General features: G+C 43.8%; 1 protein-coding gene across 1 annotated transcript in view; it reads right to left on the reverse strand.

The window, feature by feature from the left end:
• Window positions 1-22795, reverse strand: part of DYNC1H1 (dynein cytoplasmic 1 heavy chain 1) — a 3754902-nt gene that overhangs the window by 1720218 nt on the left and 2011889 nt on the right. Inside the window, exon 51 of the mRNA XM_044073590.1 lies at window positions 162-1090. Within this exon, the coding sequence (XP_043929525.1) occupies window positions 162-1090 (929 nt within the window). The remainder of the gene's footprint in view (window positions 1-161; window positions 1091-22795) is intronic.

Below are 22795 nucleotides of genomic sequence, written 5' to 3' on the forward strand. Positions count from 1 at the left end.
CTTGAAATTGGGGTGGAATCTGCCTCCTTGAAAATTTTCCCTATATTCCTCTCTCATTTCCCTTTCACTATTCTTCCTATCTGTTTGTATAAACTTTCTTTCTTGTGGCCAAATATAGGCTTTCTTTGCTCGGTATGCTTCCACATCCCTGTCTAGCTTACCATATTTTCTATTAAAAGTGCTCTGAGCTTGTTTGTCAGCTAGATGAAATTGTTTATTATACAAATCCTTCCATGAATTGAATTCACTGTGTTGTAATATGCTTTGATTAATTATTTCCACTTCATGGATAAGAGTTGACATTTTTTCATCGTTATGTTGTATTAACAAATTCATGTATTTAAACCCAAATTCATCAAACAAATTGTTAAATTCATACTTAACTTGGTCATTAAATACCAAGCCCATAGGCAATTTAAAAAATCTAATGCCCTTTGGAACAACTTGAATGCTTATACACTTATTCAAATATGCATTGTCGACCTTTATGTTTTTAATATATGACAACTTTTTGCCAAAATTATAAATCATGTCTTTAAGAGAATTACTTGTGTTCCCCACTTGGGGGTGAGGTGTCTGATATACATTATTAAAATCATAATCATTATTTAAAAATTGATTGAAAACATCATTCTCAATACCTACATCTTTACTTCTACTACTTTTGTTATCAGAAGTCAATTTATAGAAAGCGTCCTTATTAGGACTCGAACTACTCTTTTTAAAAGTACCTTTTGTAGTGCACATATCCTTTCTGCCAGCTGTTGCGTATGTTTTAAGCACTGTATGAGTCTTTGGTTTGGCCCCTTTTCTCTCCAAGTCCAAACGATTGTGCAGCATGCTGAAATCAAATGTAAAATCCTTTTCTGGAGATAATATGAATTTGTCCTCAGTCTGGATCATTTCAAGCGACTCGTGTCGAGTGCCGGATAAACTATTATCCGGACTGTGTTGACCATTTGGAATATCTGTGTCAATACTTGAGTCGACAGTAAGCACAATTTCCTTCTTTGAACAACGATTGCTCGTGGTAGCATGGTTAACCGGCTCCGCATCCTTGCCTGGTGCCGGTTTGGTAGCTTCCATAAGACTTTGAAACATATTCGTTAGTTTTTTCATTTCAGCATAAAGACCAGTAACTTCCGCTCGTAACTGTTTCAAACTCATCTATATCCGGATTTGTCTGCGTGTCCTCACCGATACCAGCCATGTCAGCAACAGCAACCAGGAAACAAAAATGCAAGTCCAAAACTCACTAACGAAGAGCCGACAGACTGGAAAACAGCAATAAAGGCAACGCAGTTCCTCTGTTGAACACTTTAATGAAAAAAACACGACAGAATACACCACATGTATACGATCAGCACAAGATGTTGAACACACTGATGTTAAGCGCTTTCATCTGCCGATTGCAGACTTCATCAGAACATAATTAAGTGCTACTGTCTGTTGCATTTAAACAGTATTTGGCGCCAAACCAGACTAAATACTTAAAGACACATCACTATATATACGGATCCTATATACTCTACTGTTTGATGATGTATAAATAAATATATAAATACATGAATAATAAATTATACAATGGATATTCTAAACTAAAAATGCTCACTACTACATGAATATGATACATGTAAATAATAAATATTTAATAATTAATAAAAATATTGTAAATTGTAAATAGTATATATTTCATACTTATAAATAATCTAAAAAAGACATGAACTGAAGTCTATGTATAAGTGTATATAATATACGAGATATCTTGTATACAAATAAAATATGTAACCATAATAAAATATCATTTCAAATAAATACTATAAACTATTTACAATTTACAATATTTTTATTAATTATTAAATATTTATTATTTACATGTATCATATTCATGTAGTAGTGAGCATTTTTAGTTTAGAATATCCATTGTATTAATTTATTATTCATGTATTTATATATTTATTTATACATCATCAAACAGTATAGTATATAGGATATGATGTGCCGTATATATAGTGATGTGTCTAAGTATTTAGTCTGGTTTGGCGCCGAATACTGTTTAAATGCAACAGACAGTAGCACTTAATTATGTTCTGATGAAGTCTGCAATCGGCAGATGAAAGCGCTTATCAGTGTGTTCAACATCTTGTGCTGATCGTATACATGTGGTGTATTCTGTCGTGTTTTTATCATTAAAGTGTTCAACAGAGGAACTGCGTTGCCTTTATTGCTATTTTCTTCAGTTTTTCTTGGCCCAGATGTCAGGTGCCCCCAAGAAGGTAGGCAATACATATTGCTTATAAAAACATGCAGTAAAATAAAAACAATACCTTCATCTACAAGCAAATACACCACATAGGTTGTATAGGATAGAGAAGTATAGAGAAGTCCCAGCAAAGAAAGGGGGATGGAGGGTGGGTAACCTGGACTGCAACAGTAAATACACTCGAACATCTACATTTATGGTAAGTACACAACTGTACTATGTTCGTGTTTCACTGTTGCAGTCATTACACTTAGGTTGAAACCCAAAGCTGAGGTAGGGCGGCTGGGTCTAAATAGGATTAGTAGTGGCTATGAGGCCCTGCAGAACTGCAGTGGCAAAGCCTGCACTGGATTTAGAGTAAAGAGGTAAGTGATAATGCTTGGTAAAAGTGTGCACTGAACGCCAAGGTGCAGCCTCCAAAATTTCCTTGGTTGGTACTCCTCTGAGAAAGGCTGCTGAAGTGGCTGCTGCCCTGGTAGAATGTGGCCTAATATTCTTAAGCACTGACTTGCCATGCTGTGCACAGCAGAAACGAATAGTGTCCTTTCCATTCTGAAATAGTCTGCTTTGAGATAGCCTTTCCTTGTGATCCTGCAGGATATGCTACAAACAGTTGCTCAGTTTATCTGAAAAATTTTGTTTTGTCCAAGTAGAAGCGTAGCTGCCTGTGTATGTCCAAAGAGTGCAGAAGTCTCTCCCCTTTATTCTGGGGACTTGGATAACATGTTGGCAAATGAATGGTTTCGTTAAGAGCCACACTGGATACTAACTTTGGCATAAATGTTGGGTTTGTCCTTAGAGAAACCCTGTCCGGATGAAAAATGATAAAAGGTTCCACTGCCATTAATGACTAACTCTGAGACTCTTTATGCTGAAGTTAATTGCTAGGAGCAGAGCAGTTTTCCATAAGAATTTTATATCGGCTGTATTGGCTGGCTCAAAAAGAGGCAGTGTGAGCTTTTCCAAAACAACGTTGAGGTCCCATGTAGGTATCGGTGCTCTCCTTGGGGGTCTTGTGTTTTTTGCCCCTCTGAGGTACTGCCTTAGCAGTGGATGAGAGAAAATAGGAGGTTCCGTATTGTAATGAGCTGAAATGGCAGAGGCATGGATCTTAATTGATGCGAAGGATAGGCCTTTGTCCAGCATCTCAGTTAAGTATTGTAAAATCTGAGGAATATTTGGAACAAGTGGTTCAAGTCCTTGTGCCTGGTCCCAGACACAGAATCTCTTCCATTTTTCTGCATAAGATTTCCTGGTGCTGGGCCTCCTGGCTTCCAAAATGACATCCATAACAGCTTTAGAGAGGTGTGTGTTCTGAGTGGCTATATTATTTGCCACGCAGCCAGATTTAAGGTTTTGAGTTGGCTGTGCAGGATCTGATTGCTTTGTTGAGTCAGAAGATGAGGAATTTGAGGTAAAGTCCAGGCAGGGCCTTAAGACGAGCTCTTTAGGACTGGGTACCAGTGCTGGCGTGGCCAGTCTGGGGCAATCGGAATCATTTTTGGCCTCTCTTGTCTGACTTTTAGGAGTACCTTGGGAAGGAGAGGCAGTGGTGGAAAGGTATAAACTGTTAGGGTTTTCCAGCTGAATGATAGAGCATCCACTTTCCATGCTTGTGAGTGATAAGTCCTTGTGTAGAATCTCTGTAGTTGGCAGTTCTGAGGGGAGGCAAAAAGATCCATGTCTAGGCATCCCCATTTCCTTGTTATGCTGAAGACCTGTGGATCTAGTTTCCACTTGTGAGGGTCCATGAGGTTTCTGCTTAGTTCATCTGCCAGAGTATTTTTCTTTCCTGGCAGGAATTGTGCCTGCAGATGTACTTGATAGGTCAGTGCTGTGCTCCGCAAAGTCATGGCTTGCCTGCAGAGGGGGTAGGAATGTGTAACCCCTTGCTTGTTTATGTACCACATAACTGTAGTATTGCCCGTCTTTAGTAATAGTCGTCCTGGATGTAGTAGATCCTTGGAGGCTGTCAGGGCATTCTGTACAGCTAGCATCTCTTTTTGATTGATATGAAGATGCATTTGGTCTGCGGGCCACGTGCCCTGAATACATTTTCCTGAAATGTGTGCCCCCCCAGGCATGGCGTTGTTAGTGTCTGCCTGGCTGTGGGTAAAGTGAAAGGCTGTTCCTTGTTGTGGTGACAGGTCAGTGGCCACCATCGAAACTCCTGTTGCAGGCAGGGAATAAGTGTTATTATTGTTTCCAGGCTGTGGCAATGTTGAGTCCAAACACTTTTTAGATACCACTGTAGCTTCCTCATATGCAGTCTTGCATATGGAATTAGTAGGATGCAGATTGCTATGAAGCCCAAAGCCTGCAGAATGTTTCTTGCAGGTAGCTGGGTCTTTGTTGCCATCATTTGAAAGTAATGAGTCAGTTGCCTTTGCTTGTCTGGCATGAGATAAGCCATCTGGGCAGTTATATTTAAGCTTGCACCCAGGAATATTATCTCTTGAGAGGGCACTAGTTTTGATTTCTTTTCGTTTACTGTGTACCCTAGGCAAATTAGTAATCTTTTTACAAACGCCAGATATTTTAGTAGAATGTCCTTGCTCTCTGCTTGAATAAGGCAGTCGTCCATGTAGGGATATATCTGAATTCCTTTTTGTCTGCAAAATGCAATTACTGGGGCCAGGCATTTTGTGAAGACCCTGGGCGCAGTAGATAAGCCAAAGGGCAGTGCAGAGAACTGGTAATGCATTGAGCCAGCTACGAATCTGAGGAATCTTCCGCAAGATTGTCTGATTGGGACATGCAGGTATGCCTCTAAGGTCCAAAGTAACTAGCCAAGCCTTCTTGCCCAGCATGGGTAGAAGTTGCTGCAGTGTCAACATTTTGAATTTTGGTACAACCAGGAAAGTATTTAGAATAGAAAGGTCCAGTATTGGTCTCCAGGCTTTGTCCTTTATGGATACCAAAAAAAGTCTAGAGTAAAATCCTTGCCCCTGTTCTTGCTGTGGTACTTTTTGAACAGCCCTCATGTCCATGAGAGCAGAAATTTGTTTTTGTGCCTCTGCCCACTGATTTTGTGGCAGGTCTGGCATACCTTTTGACCTTGGAAGGGTGTGAAAGTGGAACCTTTAACCCTGAGAAGCAATATTCAGTACCCATTTGTCCTGGGTGATCATGTGGCAATTTTGTGAGAAAAGTGCTAGTTTTCCCCCTAAGGGTGCTGCCAAAAGGTAAGTGCTTGGCATTTGTAGAGAAAGTCATTGGGACTGTTTCCTATAAGGTTGTGATTTGTCTTCTTTGGCTTTGGGGGCTGAAGCACCCCACTGTTTAGGTCTGTATGAGCCTTGGGGCTGAGATCTGCCTCTTGGGTGTCTGTGTCTGCCTCTTTGTGGCCTGTTTGACACTGGAAAGGACCAATTTTTAGAAGGCCAGTTCCTGGTAAATCTAGGTGGCTGAACCTATAAGAAATCCTTTACTGTCTGCATTGATTTGGCTTTATCCTCCATTTTAACATTTCTTCTGCCTTAACACCAAACAAAGTATCATGCTGTAAAGGAGCATCCAATAATTTTGCTTTAACATGATCAGGTAAACTCTGTTCTTTTAACCAAGCATGCCTTCGAATGACAGAATCTGTAACTGCGGCTCTGCAAGATGCCTCTAATGAATCAAAACCACATTGCAAAGTATGCTTTCTCACTTGTTTAGCTGCATGCAATAAATCCTGCATTTCCTTGTTCTCAGGACATTCAGAGCATGTAAGTATTTTCTGTTTTAGCTAAGACATTAGGTATTGTTGATATTTAAGCATATGAAACTGGCAGTTTAAAGCCCTTACGGCTAAAGTAGCAGAGGTGTAAACTTTTTCCCCCCATCTGTCCAGTGCTCTAGAATCCCTATCAGAGGGAACAGGGTTTTTTGCAGTGGAAGCCTTGACCCCTCTGGGACCCTGAGAAATAGTTTCTGGATCAGCAGCAGGGTTTTTATAAAGAAATTTATGAGAATCTGGAACCCTGTAGTACCTATCTGGCTTAACTGGTGCAGGGGGTAAAGAATCAGGAGTCAAACTGGATTCAGAAAAAACATCAGCAACAATATCTAGTACAGGGGGGATAGCAAGAGGCCTGTGCTGAGGCAATAAAAAAGTCTCTGAGCCTTTTCTTGGATTCTGAATAATCCTGGCTCTCCCAATGGAAATGTTCACTCATGGCATGCAGGGTTTACCCAAAAGAGTAGTCCTCAGGAGGAGAGGTTGAAGGGATAGATTCTTCAGCATCAGAGTCCTCATATGGAGGAAGAGAATATCCCTGTTCTGAAGGGGAATCAGAAGAAATAGAAACCTGGTCAGAGGAGTCATAGTCAGTGTCATGCCTAGGCCTTTTATCAGGAGGGGGATGGGAGCCCCTGCTCAAAGTAATTAGGTCCTCGGCCATTTTGAGCATCTGTTTGCCATGGATGACTGCCCAGGAGAATGCTGTACTTGTCTCTTTGTCTTTAAAGGTGTTTTAGACTTTGCCTTGGCTGCTGAAGAGGTCTTGATAGTAAGCTGTGTAGGTCTGAAAACACCCTCAGAAGCCGATGCCTGCTCAGCGGCTCCGGACCCGAGGGAATTGTTTCCGTAGGCCCAATACCTTGAGTTTCCAGAGGCCTAGCTGTCTCCACGTGGGAGTCGGAGGCGGCCTGTGGCTCTGAGGTAGCGGGTGTCAGGGAATGCGAAAGGGCATCACTGAAAACTGGCGACTAGCCTAGAAGAGGCTTTGTCGTCTGTTTTGGACCTCGGATGCCTGTCTTTTTCTTTGTCCTTGCACTTTTTATGGACTCTGGTCGATGGTTGTTCCAACAGCATTATATAGTTAAACCTTCGGCCAAAGTAATAAAAAGCAAAATCGAACCGACGCTTAATAGTGCGTTGGTTGAACCTAGCACAAAACCGACAACTAGCAACGTCGTGGTCAGGGCCTAGGCAAGGAATACAGTAAGAATGAAAATCCTTATGAGGTATTTGCTTTCCACAAGAAATACAATTGTTAACTTTTACTGACATCAGAGTGGAGCAAGAAAAAGTTCCCCCAATGGGGTACTTAGCTTTATTGAAGACTTTGGATCTGAAATTCAAATTCGAAAATCTCAGGAGTCGGCCGACCGGCACTTGCGAACTGCTTTGCTTCGGGCATCGCGCGGCAAGACGGACGGAAGAAAATGGTGTCGGCTGCATCTTATATACCCCTGGGGCACTGACGTCAGGGAAGAGGCGACAGCAACAGACGCCGGACCAGGACTTTGGAATTCAGGCCGACTGTGGGTAGCCTGCCAGCAGGATAACCCATAACCCAAGTGTAATGACTGCAACAGTGAAACACGATGAACATCTGCTATGATTTTCTAATGGATTTTGTCTCATCAAGGTAGAATCTTAGCTGTCTGAGCATTAAAGGAATGCAAGAGTCTCACTGTCATTCATTCTGGGGCTGTGGAAAGAAGATGGGGAGGTGAATACATTGGTTCAGGGACAGCTCACTGATCACCTTAGGCACAAAGGATGGGTTGGTCCCTAGGATCACTCTATCCTTGTGGAAGATTAGGAAAGGTGGGGTGGCTATGAGGGCCTGAGTTCAGACACTCTCCAAGCTGATGTCAAGGCCAACAGCAGTCTTCCAAGTGCATTATTTTACAAAAGGCTTTTGATGCTGGTGCAAAAGGAGGAACAGTGAGCTTCTCTAAATAATTCAGGTCCCACGGGGTTGGAACTGGCCCCCTAGGGGGCCTTAGGTGCAATACTTCCTTAAGGATTAACTTCACTGGAAGTCAGGAGGCAAGAGGAGGATTAAGAGGCAGACGAGCCGAGATAGCAGCTAGGTGGGCCTTAACAGAAGAATATGCCAGCTCTGCTTGCAGCAACTTACATGGGTAGGACAGCACTAAAGAGACCACTCCTTGAAATGGGTCTAGCTGTCTTTGAAGACACCAGATGGAGAATCTTTTCCATTTAGACAAATCTTCTAGTGTTGGGTTTCCTGGCCTCCTGCCAAACATTAAGCTAGTCCTTAGTGTTAAGATGTCTGAAAGGAATCAAAATTCATCACCCAGAGGGTTAGGTCCAGAGATTCCAAATGGGGATGGATTAGGGACCTCTCATCCTGTGTGAAGAGGCCCACTGTGAGGTAACTTGTGACAATTGCCCCTGGATAAATGCAGGAGGAGGGGGAACCAATGCTGTCTTATCCAAAAGGGAGTCACTAACAAGAATTTTGGTTTCTCCTGCTGGATTTTCAGCAGGATTTTTTGAAGGAGTGTGAGGGGATGCATAGAGAAACATCCCTTTCCATGAGACAGAAAAGGTGTCCAGTGCCACTGCTAGGGGGCTGGGTGCCCTGGTACAAAAGAGTGAAAGTTGTCTGCTCAGACAGGAAGCAAACGGATGTATTATGCCACTAGTAATTGCTCTGTCTTTCTGAAAGCTTTGGTTCTGTCCAAGTAGAATCTAAGTTGTGTACGTCCAAAGAATGCAGAATTCTCCCCCTTGTTCTGCGGATTTGGGTAAAAGGTTGGCAGATGGATGGCTTGGTTAAGAGCCACACTGGACACTACTTTAGGCATAAATGTTGGGTTTGTCCTCAGGGAGACCATGTCTGGATGAAAAATGATGAAAGGTTCCACAGCCATGAACGCCTGTAGCTCTGAAACTCGTCTTGCAGAAGTAATTGCTAAGAGCAGAGCTGTTTTCCAAGATAAAAACTTCACAGCAGTAGCAGCTGGCTCAAAAGGAGGCAGGGTGAGCTTTTCCAAGACATAGCTGAGGTCCCATGAAGGTATTGGTAGTCTCCTTGGGGGCCTTAAATTTTTGGCTCCTCTGAGGTACTGCCTTAATAAAAAGTGAAAAAAAAGTGGTGGCTCTATTGTAATGAGCTGAAATGGCAGAGGTATGAATTTTAATTGATGAAAAAGATAGGTCTTTGTCCAGTTCCTTAGTACTGGATACCAGTACTGGCATGGCCAGTCTGGGGCAAACAGCATCATCTTTGGCTTGTCCAGTCTGACCTTTAGGAGCACCTTGGGGAGGACAGGCAGTGGAGGAAAGGCATATACTGATAGGTTTTTCCAGCTGAAAGATAGGGTGTCCACTTTCCATGCTTGTTTGTGGTAAGTCCTTGTGCAGAATCTTTTTAGTTGGTAATTGAGAGGGGAGGCAAAAAGATCTATGTCTGGGCATCAACATTTCCTTGTTATCATGCTGAAGACTTGTGGATCCAGCTTCCACTCATGGGGATCCATGAGGTTTCTGCTTAGTTCGTCTGCCAGAGTATTTTCCTTTCCTGGCAGGAATTGTGCCTGCAGATGTACTTTGTAAGTCAAAGCTGTGTCCCACAAGGTCATGGCTAGTCTGCAAAGGGGGTAAGAATGTGTGCCCCCCCTGCTTGTTTATATACCACTTGACCGTGGTGTTGTCTCTCTCTATTAGTAGTTGTCCCGGATTAAGTAGGTCCTTGAAGGCTGTCAGGGCATTTTGAACAGCTAACACCTCTTTTTGATTTATATGTAGATGCATTTGGTTTGAGGACCATGTGCCCTGAATGCATATTCCTGCCATGTGGGCTCCCCAGGCATAGTCTGATGCATCCGTTAGTGTTTGCCTGGGGGTAATGTGAATGGCTGTCCCTTGTTCTGGGGACAAGCCTTTGCCCGCCATCGAAACACCTGTTGCAGGCAGGGAATGAGAGTAATGACTGTTTCCAGGCTGTGGCAATGCTGAGTCCAAACACTTTTTAGGTACCACTGAAGTTTCCTCATATGCAGTCTTGCATATGGAATTAGTAGGATGCAGGATGCCATGAAGCCCAAAGCCTGCAGAATTTTTCTTGCAGATAACTGGGCCTTTGTTGCCAACATTTTGAAATCGGTAGTCAGTTGCCTTTGTCTGGCGTGAGATAAGCCATCTGGGGAGTTATATTCAAAGCTTGCACCCAGGAATGTTATCTCTTGTGACGGTAATAGTTTTGATTTCTTTTTGTTGACTGTGTAGCCTAGGCATGTTAGAAGTCTTTTCAAAAACACCAGATGTTTAAGAATGTCCTTGTTCTCTGCTTGAATGAGACAGTCTTCCAAGTAAGGATATATTTGTATTCCTCTGTCCGCAGAATGCAATTACTGGTGCCAGGCACTTTGTAAAGACCCTGGGCGCAGTAGATAAGCCAAAGGACAGCGCAGAGAATTGGTAATGCATTGAACCAGCCTTAAATCTAAGGCATCTTCTGCATAATTGTCTGATTGGAACATGCAGGTATGCCTCTTTTAGGCCTAAATTCACAAGCCAAGCATTTTTACCCAGAATGGGCAGAAGCTGCTGCAAAGTCAACATTTTGAATTTTGGAATATCCAGGAAAGTGTTCAGAATAGATAGGTGCAGTATCGGCCTCCAGGCCTTGTCCTTTCTGGGTACCAAGAACAGTCTTGAGTAAAATCCTTGTCCAAGCTCTTGCTCTGGTACTTATTGAATGGCCCTCGTGTCCATGAGTGATGAGTCTTGTTTTTGTGCCTCTGCCCATTGATTTTTTGGCAGATCTGGCCAGCAGTTTGCCTTTCGCAGAGTATGGAAATGGAACTTGTAGCCTTGTGACACTGTTTAGAACCCACTTGTCCTGGGTTATAATGTGCCAATTTTGAGCAAAAAGTGCCAATTTTCCCTCTAAGGGTGTTGCCAGAAGATAAGTGCTTGATGCAAGCAGGGGGAAGTCATTGGGACAGTTTTTTGCATGTTTGTGATCTATCTTCTCCAGCTTTGGAGGCAGAAGCACCCCATTGCTAGCGCCTGTAAGAACCATGCACCTGGGATCTGCCCCTAGGGCATCTGGATCTGCCCCTTTGAGGTCTGTCTGAAACAGGAAAGGACCAATTTTTTGTAGGCCAGTGTCTACTAAACCTAAGTGGCTGTACCTGTAAAAAATCTGACCGTTTGCATAGATTTAGCTGTCCTCCATTTTCTTTAACACCTCTTCTGCCTTAACACCAAAGTATCATGCTCTAAAGGTGCATCTAATAATTTAAACTAACATAATCAGGCAGATTTTGTTCCTTTAACCAAGCATGCCTCCTAATTACAGAACCCGTAACTGCTGCCCTGCAGGAGGCCTCCAAAGAATCAAAACCACATTGCAAAGTATGCTTTTCAACTTGTTCTGCTGCATACAATAAATCCTGCATTTCCTTGTTTTCTGCACATCAGAATTCAACATTTTCTGTTTAAGCAGTCCCATGACATGTTGCTGATACTTAAGCATATGAAATTGACAGTTTAAGGCACTTATAGCCACAGTTGCAGATGTGTAAACCTTTTTTCTCCATCTATCCAGTGCCCTTGAATTTCTGTCAGAGGGGGTTGGGTTTTTTGCAGTGGAAGCCTTAAATCCCTTTGGGACCCTGTGAAATAGTTTCTGGGTCAGCAGCAGGGTTTTTATAAAGGAATTTGTGAGTCAGGAACCCTGCAATATCTGTCAGGTTTAACAGGAGCTGGGGGTAAGGAGTCAGGGGTCAGACTAGACTCCGAAAACACATCTACAATGTCTAACACAGGTGGAATGGCTAGAGGCCTGTGCGGAGGTAGTAAAAGAAAATCCCTGAGCCTCTTTTTAGATTCTGAAAAATCTTGGCTCTCCCAGTGGAAATGCTTCCTCATGGTATGCAAGGTTTCCCCAAAGGAAAAGTCCTCAGGAGGAGATGCTGAAGGTATAGATTCTTAAGCATCAGAATTCTCATGGGGGGGGGGGGGGGGAGAGAATATCCCTGATCAGAAGAGGAATCATAAGAAATAGAAACCTGATCTGAAGATTCATACTCAATGTCTTGCCTAAGGCCTCTTATCAGGAGGGGGATTGGAACCCCTGATCAAGGTATACAAGTCTTCGGCCATTTTGAGCATCTGTTTTTCAGGCATAGAGGCCTGCCCATGTGGCTCTTGAGTTTGTTTCCTTGCTTTAGAAGGTGCTTTAGTCTTTGCCTTTGAAGCTGAAGTCGTTTTAATGTAAAGATGTTTAGGTCTGAATACACCCTCAGTAGCCGGTACCTGCTCAGCAGCTCCAGATCCATCAGAGGGATTAGCGTCCGGGGCTCCAATATCTTGAGTATCCAGCAGCATGGCCGACTCCACGTGGGAGTCGGTAGCAGCCTGCGACTCTAAAGTAGTGGGCGTCAGGGGCTGCGAAAGCACCTCACTGAGGACCGGCAAACCGGTGACTGGCTTAGGAGAGACTTTGTCATTGGTTTTGGACCTTGGTTGTTTCTCTCGATCCTTTTCTTTGTGTTTTTTGTAAACTCTGGTAGTCGAATGGCTATCCAACGACATTTCAGGATAATTAAACTGGTGTTCAAGAAAGTTTAAAGCAAAATCATACCGACACTTAATAGTGCATTGGTTAAATCTAGCACAAAACCGACAACCAGTAATGTGATCACGGCCTAGGCAAGGAATACAGTAGGAATGAAAATCATTATGAGGTATTTGCTTTCCACAAGAAATACAATTAACTTTTTCTGACATCGGTCTGGAGTAAGAAAAAAGTTTCCCCAACGGAGTACTTAGCTTTATTGAAGACTTCGGATCTGAAACTCAAATACGAAAATCTCAGGAGTCGGCCGACCGGCACGTGCGAACTGCTTCTGCTTCGGGCACCGCACAGCAAGAAAGACTGAAGAAAATGGTGCTGGCTGCTTCTTTTATACCACCTGATGTCAGGGAAGGGGTGACAGCAGCTGACGCAGGACCCAAGACTTTGCAATTCTATCCGGCTGAGGGCAACCTGCCAGCAGGATTACCCAAATGTAATGACTGCAACAGTGAAACATGAAGAACATTTCCCAGGCTTGAAGTGCAAGTCTGCATAGCAAGTAAGATTTTCTCCCATGGTTAGTTCACACACCAGAGAACTGTGGTGTTGTCTGTGAACGTCTTCAGGGGACCCACTTCAAAATGTGTTGGAAGACCCGCTGAGCAAGGATGATGGCCCTTATTTCTCTGATGTTGATGTGTTCCTGCTTGAAGGAGCCTGCCGAGTGCCTTGCACCTTCAAGCTGCCCATATAGCATACAGCCGAAGTCTGAGGCATCTGTGTACATTTCCTGGACTGGGGTGACGGGTTGCAATGGAAGTCCTGGGTTGAGAGAGACTTTATCCAACCACCATAGGTTCTCCTGCCTTGGGCATGGTAAGAAGGGAATGTTGTGGTCCAAGGAGTGGAAGTGTTGCATCCATGTGGACCTCAGGTACTAGTGAAGTTCTCATGTGGAGCCAGTGGTAACATTGGTATAGTGGAGGACACATGTCCTAGGAGTCTGAGATATTGTCTTGCTGTCATAGCAGAAGCGTGGAGGACAGACAACAGGCACTGCTTCAGACTTTCCACCTTTTCAGGTGGAAGGTATGCCTTTATAACATCTGTCCTTATTCTCCACCCCAGAAAAACTTGGTCCTGGGAGGGGTTTAGTTTGGACTTGGGAAAATTGCTAGTGAACCCCATGGACTGCAAGACAGAAATGACTTTTTGAAGATAGATATGTAGGGAAGAGAACAACCCTGCCTGGATCAGGCGGTTGTCCAGGTATGGGAAAAGTACAGTTGTGTACACGTACCATAAATGTAGATGTCTGAGTGTATTCACTGTTGCAGTCATTACATTTGGGGTAATCCTGCTGGCAGGTTGCCCTCAGTCGGCCTGAATTCCAAAGTCCTGGGTCCTGCGTCAGCTGCTGTCGCCCCTTCCCTGACGTCAGGTCGTCAGGGGTATAAAAGATGCAGCCAATGCCATTTTCTTTAGTTTTTCTTGCCCCAGATGTCAGGTGCCCCCCTAAAAGGGTAGGAAAATTATATATATATATATATATATATATATATATATATATATATATATATATATATAAATACATGCACCAATATAAACTTTACCTTCATCTACAAGCAAATACACCACATAGGTTGTACATATCAGAGAAGGAAAGATAGGGTCCATCAGAAGAAAGGGGGGTGGCGGGTGGGTAACCTGGACTGCAACAGTGAATCACTCGAACATCTACATTTATGGTAAGTGTACACAACTGTACTATGTTCTTCGTTTTTCACTGTTGCAGTCATTACATTTGGGTAGAGTCCCAAAGCTATGGATGGGAGGCTGGAGCTAAACAGCATTAGGAGCGGCTATGAGGCCCTGCAGAACTGCAGTGGCAAAGCTTGATTTAGAGTAGAGTGGCAGATGATAGTGCTATGTAAAGGTGTGCAGTGAACTCCAAGTAGCAGCCTCTAAAATGTCCTTGGTTGGTACTCCCCTAAGTAAAGCTGCTGAAGTGGCTCTGGTTGAATGTGGCCTAATGCCCTTAGGCACCGGCTTGCCATGGTGTAAGTAGCAGAAACAAATGCAGTGGCCTATCCACTTTGAAATAGTCTGCTTTGACATAGCCTTTCCTTGTGATCCTGTAGCATATGCCACTAGTAACTGCTACGTCTTTCTGAAAACTATGGTTCTGTCCAAGTAGAATCTAAGCTGTCTGTGAACGTCCAAAGAATGCAGAATTCTCTCACCCTTGTTCTGTGGATTTGGATAAAAAGTTGGCAGATGAATAGTTTGGTTAAGAGCCACACTGGACACCACCTTAGGCATAAATGTTGGGTTTGTCCGCAGAGAGACATTGGATAAAAAATGATAAAAGGTTCCACAGCCGTGAGTGCCTGTAGCTCTGAAACTCGTCTCACAGAAGTTATTGCTAGGAGCAGAGCTGTTTTCTAAGATAAAAACTTTACATCAGCAGTAGCAGCTGGCTCAAAAGGAGGCAGGGTGAGTTTTTCCAAGACATAGTTGAGGTCCCATGCAGGCATTGGTGATCTCCTTGGGGGCCTTAAGTTTTTAGCTCCTCTGAGGTACTGTTTTAATAAAGGATGAGAAAAGATTGGTGACTCTGTATTGTAATGAGCCGAAATGGCAGAGGCAGGAATTTTAACAGATGAAAAAGATAGGCCTTTGTCCAGCATCTCAGTTAAGTATTGCAAAATCTTGAGGAATATTTGGCACAGCTGTATCAGTTCCTTGTGCCTGGTTCCAAGCAGAGAATCTCTTCCATTTTCCAGCATAAGATTTTCTAGTACTAGGCCTTCTGGCCTCCAAAATGACATCCATCACAGCTTTACTGAGAGGTGTGTTTTGTATGACTACCTTATCCGTCATGCTGCCAGGTTTAAAGTCCTGAGTTGGCTGTGCAGGATCTGATTGTTTTGCTGGGACAGTAGATGAGGCATATGAGGTAAGGTCCAAGCTAGGCATTGAGACAAGTTCTTTAGGATTGGAAACGGGTACTGGCGGGACCAGTCTGGGGCAATCAGCATCATTTTTGGCTTTTCCTGTCTGACTTTTAGGAGTACCTTGGGGAGGAGAGGCAGAGGGGAAAAGGCATATACTGACAGGTTTTTCCAACTGAAAGATAGGGCGTCCACTTTCCATGCTTGTCTGTGATAAGTCCTTGCGCAGAATCTTTTTAGCTGGTAGTTGTGAGGGGAGGCAAACAGATCTATGTCCGGGCATCCGCATTTCCTTGTTATCATGCTGAAGACTTGTGGATCCAGCTGCCACTTGTGGGGATCCATGAGGTTTCTGCTTAGTTCGTCTGCCACAGTATTTGTCTCCTTCCTGGCAGGAATTGTGCCTGCAGATGTACTTGGTAAGTTAATGCTGTGTCCCACAAAGTCATGGCTAGTCTGCAAAGGGGGTAAGAATGTGTGCCCCGCTGCTTGTTTATATACCACATGACCGTGGTGCTGTCTATCAGTTGTTGTCCCGGATGAAGTAGGTCCTTGAAGGCTGTGAGGGCATTCTGAACAGCTAGCATCGCTTTCTGATTGATATGTAGATGCATTTGGGTTGAGGATCATGTGCCCTGAATGCATCTTCCTGCCATGTGGGCCCCCCAGGCATAATCTGATGCATCCGTTGTTAGTGTCTGCCTAGCTGGGTGTAATGTGAATGGCTGTCCCTTGTTTTGGTGACAAGCCTTTGCCCACCATCGAAACTCCTGTTGCAGACAGGGAATAAAAGTAATCACTGTTTCCAGGCTGTGGCAATGTTGAGTCCAAACACTTTTTAGGTACCATTGAAGTTTCCTCATATGCAGTCTTGCATATGGAATTAGTAGGATGCAAGATGCCATGAAGCCCAAAGCCTGCAGAATTTTTCTTGCAGATAACTGGGCCTTTGTTGCCAACATTTTGAAATAGGTAGTCAGTTGCCTTTATCTGACGTGGGATAAGCCATTTGGGCAGTTGTATTTAAGCTTCCACCCAGGAATATTATCTCTTAAGAGGATACTAGTTTTGATTTCTTTTCGTTGACTGGGTACCCTAGGCATGTTAGAAGTATTTTTACAAATGCCAGATGCTTTAGTAGAATGTTCTTGCTTTCTGCTTGAATAAGGCAGTCGTCCAAGTAGGGATATATTTGTATTCCTCTTTGTATGCAAAATGCAATTACTGGTGCCAGGCACTTTGCAAAGACCCTGGGCACAGTAGATAAGCCAAAGGGCAGTGCAGAGAATTGGTAGTGCATTGAGCCAGCTATGAATCTGAGGTATCTTCTGCAAGATAGTCTGATTGGGACCATGCAGGTATGCCTCTGAGGTCCAAAGTTACGAGTCAAGCCTTCTTGCCCAGCATGGGCAGAAGTTGCTGTAGTGTCAGCATTTTGAATTTTGGAATTTCCAGAAAAGTATTTAGAATAGACAGGTCCAGTATTGGTCTCCAAGCTTTGCCCTTTCTGGGTACCAAGAAAAGTCTTTAGTAAAATCCTTGCCCCTGCTCTTGCTGTGGTACTCTTTGAATAGCCCTCATGTCCATGAGATGAAATTTGCTTTTGTGCCTCTGCCCATTGATTGTGTGGTAGGTCTGGCATACCTTTTGTCTTTGGCAGGGTGTGAAAGTGGAACCTGCAGCCCTGAGAAACAATATTCAGTACCCATTTGTCCTGGGTAATCATTTGCCAATTTTGTGAGAAAAGTGCTAGCTTTCCCCCTAAGGGTGCTGCCAAAAGGTAAGTGCTGGGCATTGGCAGATGGAAGTCATTGGGACTGTTTCCTATAAGGTTGTGATTTGTCTTCTCTGCTTTTGGAGGCAGGAGCACCCCATTGTTTAAGCCTGTATGAGCTTTGGGCCTGAGATCTGCCTCTAGGGCATCTGTAACTGCCTCTTTGTGGTATGACACTGGAAAGGACCAATTCTTAGGCCAGTTCCTGCTAAATCTGGGTGGCTGAACCTGCAAGAAATCCTTGACTGTCTGCACTGATTTAGCTTTATCCTCCATTTTCTTTAACACTTCTTCCGTCTTAACACCAAACATGCTGTAATGGAGCATTCAATAATTTTGCTTTAACATGATCAGGCAGACTCTGTTTCTTTAACCAAGCATGCCTTCGAATGACAGAGCCTGTAACTGCGGCCCTGCAAGAAGCCTCTAGTGAATCAAAACCACATTGCAAAGTATGTTTTCCCACTTGTTCAGCTGCATGCAATAAATCCTGCATTTCCTTGTTTTCAGGACATTGAGTTTGTCAGCATTTTCTGTTTTAGCAGAGACATTAGGTATTGCTGATATTTAAGCATGTGAAACTGGCAGTTTAAATCCCTTACAGCTAAAGTAGCAGAGGTGTAAACTTTTTCCCCCATCTGTCCAGAGCTCTAGAATCCCTATCAGAGGGAACAGGGTTTTTTGCAGTGGAAGCCTTGACCCCTTTGGGACCCTGAGATACAGTTTCTGGGTCAGCAGCAGGGTTTTTATAAAGAAATTTATGTGAATCTGGAACCCTGTAATACCTGTCTGGCTTAACTGGTGCAGGAGGTAAAGAATCAGGAGACAGACTGGACTAAGAAAATACAATCTACAATGTCTAACACAGGAGGGATAGCAAGGGGTCTGTGTTGAGGCAATAAAAGAAAATCTGAGCCTTTTCTTGGATTCTGAATAATCTTGGCTCTCCCAGTGGAAATGCTCCCTCATGGTGTACAGGGTTTCCCAAAATAGTCCTCAGGAGGAGAGGCTGAAGGGATAGATTCTTCAGCATCAGAGTCCTCATAGGGAGGAATAGAATATCCCTGTTAAGAGGAATCAGAAGAAATAGAAACCTGATCAGAAGAATCATAGTCAGTGTCTTGCCTAGGCCTTTTGTCAGGAGGGGGATGGGAACCCCTGATCAAAGTAATTAGGTCCTCGGCCATTTTAAGCATCTGTTTCTTAGGCATGGATGACTGTCCAGGAGAATGCCGTACTGGTTTCTTTGTCTTTAAAGGTGTTTTAGCCTTTGTCTTGGTTGCTGAAGTGGTCTTGATAGTAAGCTGCGTAGGTATGAAAACACCCTCAGAAGCCGATGCCTGCTCAGCAGCTCCGGACCCATCTGAGGGAGTAGTTTCCGTAGGCACAATACCTCGAGTTTCCAGAGGCCTAGTTGTCTCCACATGGGAGTCTGAGGCGGCCTGTGGCACTGAGGTAGCGGTGTCAGGGGCTGAAAAAGCACCTCACTGAGAACCGGCAAACCGGCGACTGGCCTAGAAGAAGCTTCATCGGTTTTGGACCTCAGATGCCTGGCCTTTTCTTTTTCCTTGCGCTTTTTATGAACTCTGGTCGTCAGCTGTTCCGACAGCATTATATAGTTAGCCTTCGGCCAAAGTAATGGAAAGCAAAATCGTACCGACACTTAGTGCGTTAGTTAAATCTAGCACAAAACCGACAACTAGCAACGTTGTGGTCAGGGCCTAGGCAAGGAATACAGTAAGAATGAAAATCCTTATGAGGTATTTGCTTCCCACAAGAAACACAATTTTTAACTTTTACTGACATCGGTCTGCAGCAAGAAAAAGTTTCCCCAACAGGGTACTTAGCTTTACTGAAGATTTCGGATCTGAAATTCAATTTTGAAAATCTCAGGAGTCAGCCGACCGGCACTTAGGAACTGCTTTTGCTTCGGGCACCGCGTGGCAAGAAAGACTGAAGAAAATGGCGTTGGCTGCATCTTATATACACCTGGCGCACTGACGTGAGGGAAGAGGCGACAGCAACCGACGCCGGATCAGGACTTTGGAATTCAGGTCGACTGCGGGTAGCCTGCCAGCAGGATAACCCAAGTGTAATGACTGCAACAGTGAAACACGATAAACATCAGCCCCATTGGGGTACTTATCTTAATTCTGAATAGCCAATGGCATACACAGCAGGAACAGCTGACATTCGACTGGCAGCAGAGAAGTTTTGGGGAAAGGTACATGCAGACGTCAGTGAATAAAGCTTTTGTGCACTAGCTGGACATTCAGAAAGCTGAGCAGAGAACAACCCAAAGGTTATGAATACTGCAACATGGGAATAAAAGAAAATCTCAGATTACAGAGTGCAGACCTACTGGCTGTTTGAGAAGGCAAGTGGGGTTCCACATTTCAGCATGCTAAGATGGCATGCAAGTAGATGTTTACCTATGCATGGGATAGGCATGCACTACACAAGGTGCTTGGATAATTAAAGACTGAGGACAGAAACCTTCTCAGATGAAATGTGGCAACATGCATATCACTCTGAGAATGTCTTCCATTTAAGCAAGTAGGATATTTAGGTAGTAAGGCTTAATGACAGAAAAAGTACAGTTTTGTACCTACCATAAATGTAGATGTTCGAGGATTCCCTTGCTGCAGTCCTGACAATTGGGTATAGTCCGCGTCCCCGTCGGCCCGAATACCAGAGAGCGGTCATGGCGCCTTAGACTGACGCCAGTACGTCAGGGTACTAATGCGCATGACCGACGTCATTTCCTCAGTCTTTTCTTGCCCCAGATGTCAGAAGACCCAAAAAGACAAGTCCCAAAAACAACCTGCACCAAAAAACATGTACAATATATACAGTAATATATACAAAAATATAAGCATGTAAACTCACCTACACAACCACCCTGAAACACAGAGGGGAAGGAGGGAGGGTAAATTGGACTGCAGCAAGGGAATCCTCGAACATCTACATTTATGGTAGGTACAAAACTGTACTATGTTCTACGCCTTCCCTTGCTGCAGTCCTGACAATTGGGTAGAATCCCAAAGCAGAGGTAAGGGAGGCTGGCAAATTATAAAGTAGCAGGAGCTGACAACATGCCTTGTAAAACAGCTGTGGCAAAACCAGCTCTAGTCTTAGAGTATATAGGCAGGTGATAATGCCTAGAGAAAGTATGCACTGAACTCCAAGTAGCTGCCTCCAGAATATCCTTAGTTGCCAACATCCTTAGAAATGCTGTTGAAGTGGCAGTAGCCCTAGTGGAATGAGGCCTAATCCCAGCTGGAACCTCTTTGCCATGATGGGAATAACAAAATGCAATGCAAAAGCCAATCCACCTAGAAATAGTTTGTTTTGACACAGGCTTGCCCTGTGAACTTAAAGCAAAAGAAACAAGTAACTGCTGAGACTGCCTAAAATCTTTAGTCCTGCTCAAATAATAGCAATTGCCTGTGTACATCTAAAGTGTGTAAAATCTTTTCCCCTTTATTTTGAGGATCTGCAAAAACGAGGCAAATGAATAGTTTGGTTTAAAGCCACACTAGAAACCACCTTAGGCATAAAGGAAGGATTAGTACGTAATGATACCCTGTCCTTATGGAAAATCAAGAAGGGCTCTACTGCCATAAGGGCCTGCAACTCAGACACCCTTTTGCAGAAGTAATAGCCAACAGAAAAGCAGTCTTCCATGACAAATATTTCAATTCAGCAGTAGCTGCAGGCTCAAAAGGTTGTAGAGTAAGTTTTTCCAACACAAAATTGAGATCCCAAGCAGGAGTAGGAGCTCTACGGGGTCTTATATTCTTTGCCCCTCTAAGAAACTGCTTGAACAAAGGATGCGAAAACAAAGGTGGGTCACAATCATAGTGAGCTGAAATTGCTGCAGCATGAATCTTTATGGAAGAGAAAGACAAACCTTTGTCCAATAATTCAGTAAGATATTGAAGAGCCACACTCAAATTAGGCTCTGAAATCTCCAAATTCTTTGCTGTACTCCAAAATAAAAATCTCTTCCATTTTCTCGTACACTCTCCTAGTACTAGGCCTTCTAGCTTCCATAATCACATTTAAAACTTGTTGAGGAAGCTGAGACCTACCATGCTTCAACACAGAATATGCCAAGCCGTGAGATGAAGAGATTGAAGCTTGACATTGAGCAGATGACCGTCCTTCTGAGATAACAGATGAGGAATCAGAGGTAAAGGCCATGGAGGCTTCTTTACAAGACTCCTTAGAAGTGGGTACCAGTGTTCGCGAGGCCAATCTGGAGCTATCAAAATCATCCTTGGCCTGTCCTGTCTGACCTTTAGTAATACCTTTGGAAGAAGAGGTAGAGGTGGAAAGGCATAGACATGAAGGTTTTTCCAACTGAAAGACAGAGCATCCACTTTCCAAGCTGTGTGATGAAACCCCTTTGTGCAATACTTTGGCAGCTGGTGGTTTAGTGGAGAAGCGAACAGATCTATGTCTGGAGTTCCCCATGACACTGTCAATGTCTGAAATACATGAAGATCCAGTTTCCACTCGTGGGGATCCATGATTTGTCTGCTTAATACATCTGCTAGGAGTTCTGTGCTCCTGGCAGAAACCTTGCCTGAAGAGTCAGTTGCAGGCTTAACGCAGTCTCCCATAAAATCATTGCTTGCCTGCATAGAGGATAAGAATGTGTTCCCCTTGCTTGTTGATGTACCACATGACAGTTGTGTTGTCTGTCAGAATCAACACCTGCCCTGGAAGAAGTAACTCCTTGAACGCCATCAATGCAAACTGGACTGCCAACATCTCCTTCATGTTGATATGTAGATGCTGTAGTCTGGCAGGCCACTTGTCTTGTATCCACTTTCCATTTAGATGAGCTCCCCAAGCAGTGTCCGAGGCATCTGTCGTTAAAATCTGACTCGCCTCTGGCCGGGTCACAGAGAGTCCCTTGTTTAGGTGACATTCCTGAGCCCACCACAAGAATTCCTTTTGAAGGCAAGGTATTATTTGAATGACAGTGTCCAAATCTTGGCAGTGCTGTGTCCATACATTTTGAGATACCATTGCAGCTTCCTCATATGCAGTTTGGCATTGGGAAGCACCAGAATACAAGATGCCATGAACCCTAATGCTTGAAGGACTGTCCTTGCAGTCAGCACGGACTGATGAGATAGTTGATGGAAGTAAAGTGACAGACTCTGTTGTTTGTCCGGGGTTAAAACGGCCATCTGGCCTGCTGTATTCAGTCTCACACCCAGAAAGCACATGTCTTGAGAGGGTAGTAGACTGGAGTTTATTTCGCTCACAGAATACCGTAGGCATCTTAGCACTGCTATGACATATTCCAGATGCTGTAGAAGGTGTTCCTTTTCTTGAGCCAGAATCAGGCAGTCGTCCAAGTAAGGATAAATTTGAATGCCTTGAAGCCTGAAGTAAGCTATCACTGGAGCCAGAACCTTTGTGAATACTCTGGGCAGTAGATAAGCCAAAGGGCAATGCAGAGAACTGATAATGAAAACCTCCAGTTCGAAACCGCAAATACTTTCTGCAACTT

This window comes from Protopterus annectens, chromosome 6.part0, assembly GCF_019279795.1.
Source record: "Protopterus annectens isolate FY-2018-M chromosome 6.part0, PAN1.0, whole genome shotgun sequence".
NCBI lineage: Eukaryota > Metazoa > Chordata > Ceratodontiformes > Protopteridae > Protopterus > Protopterus annectens.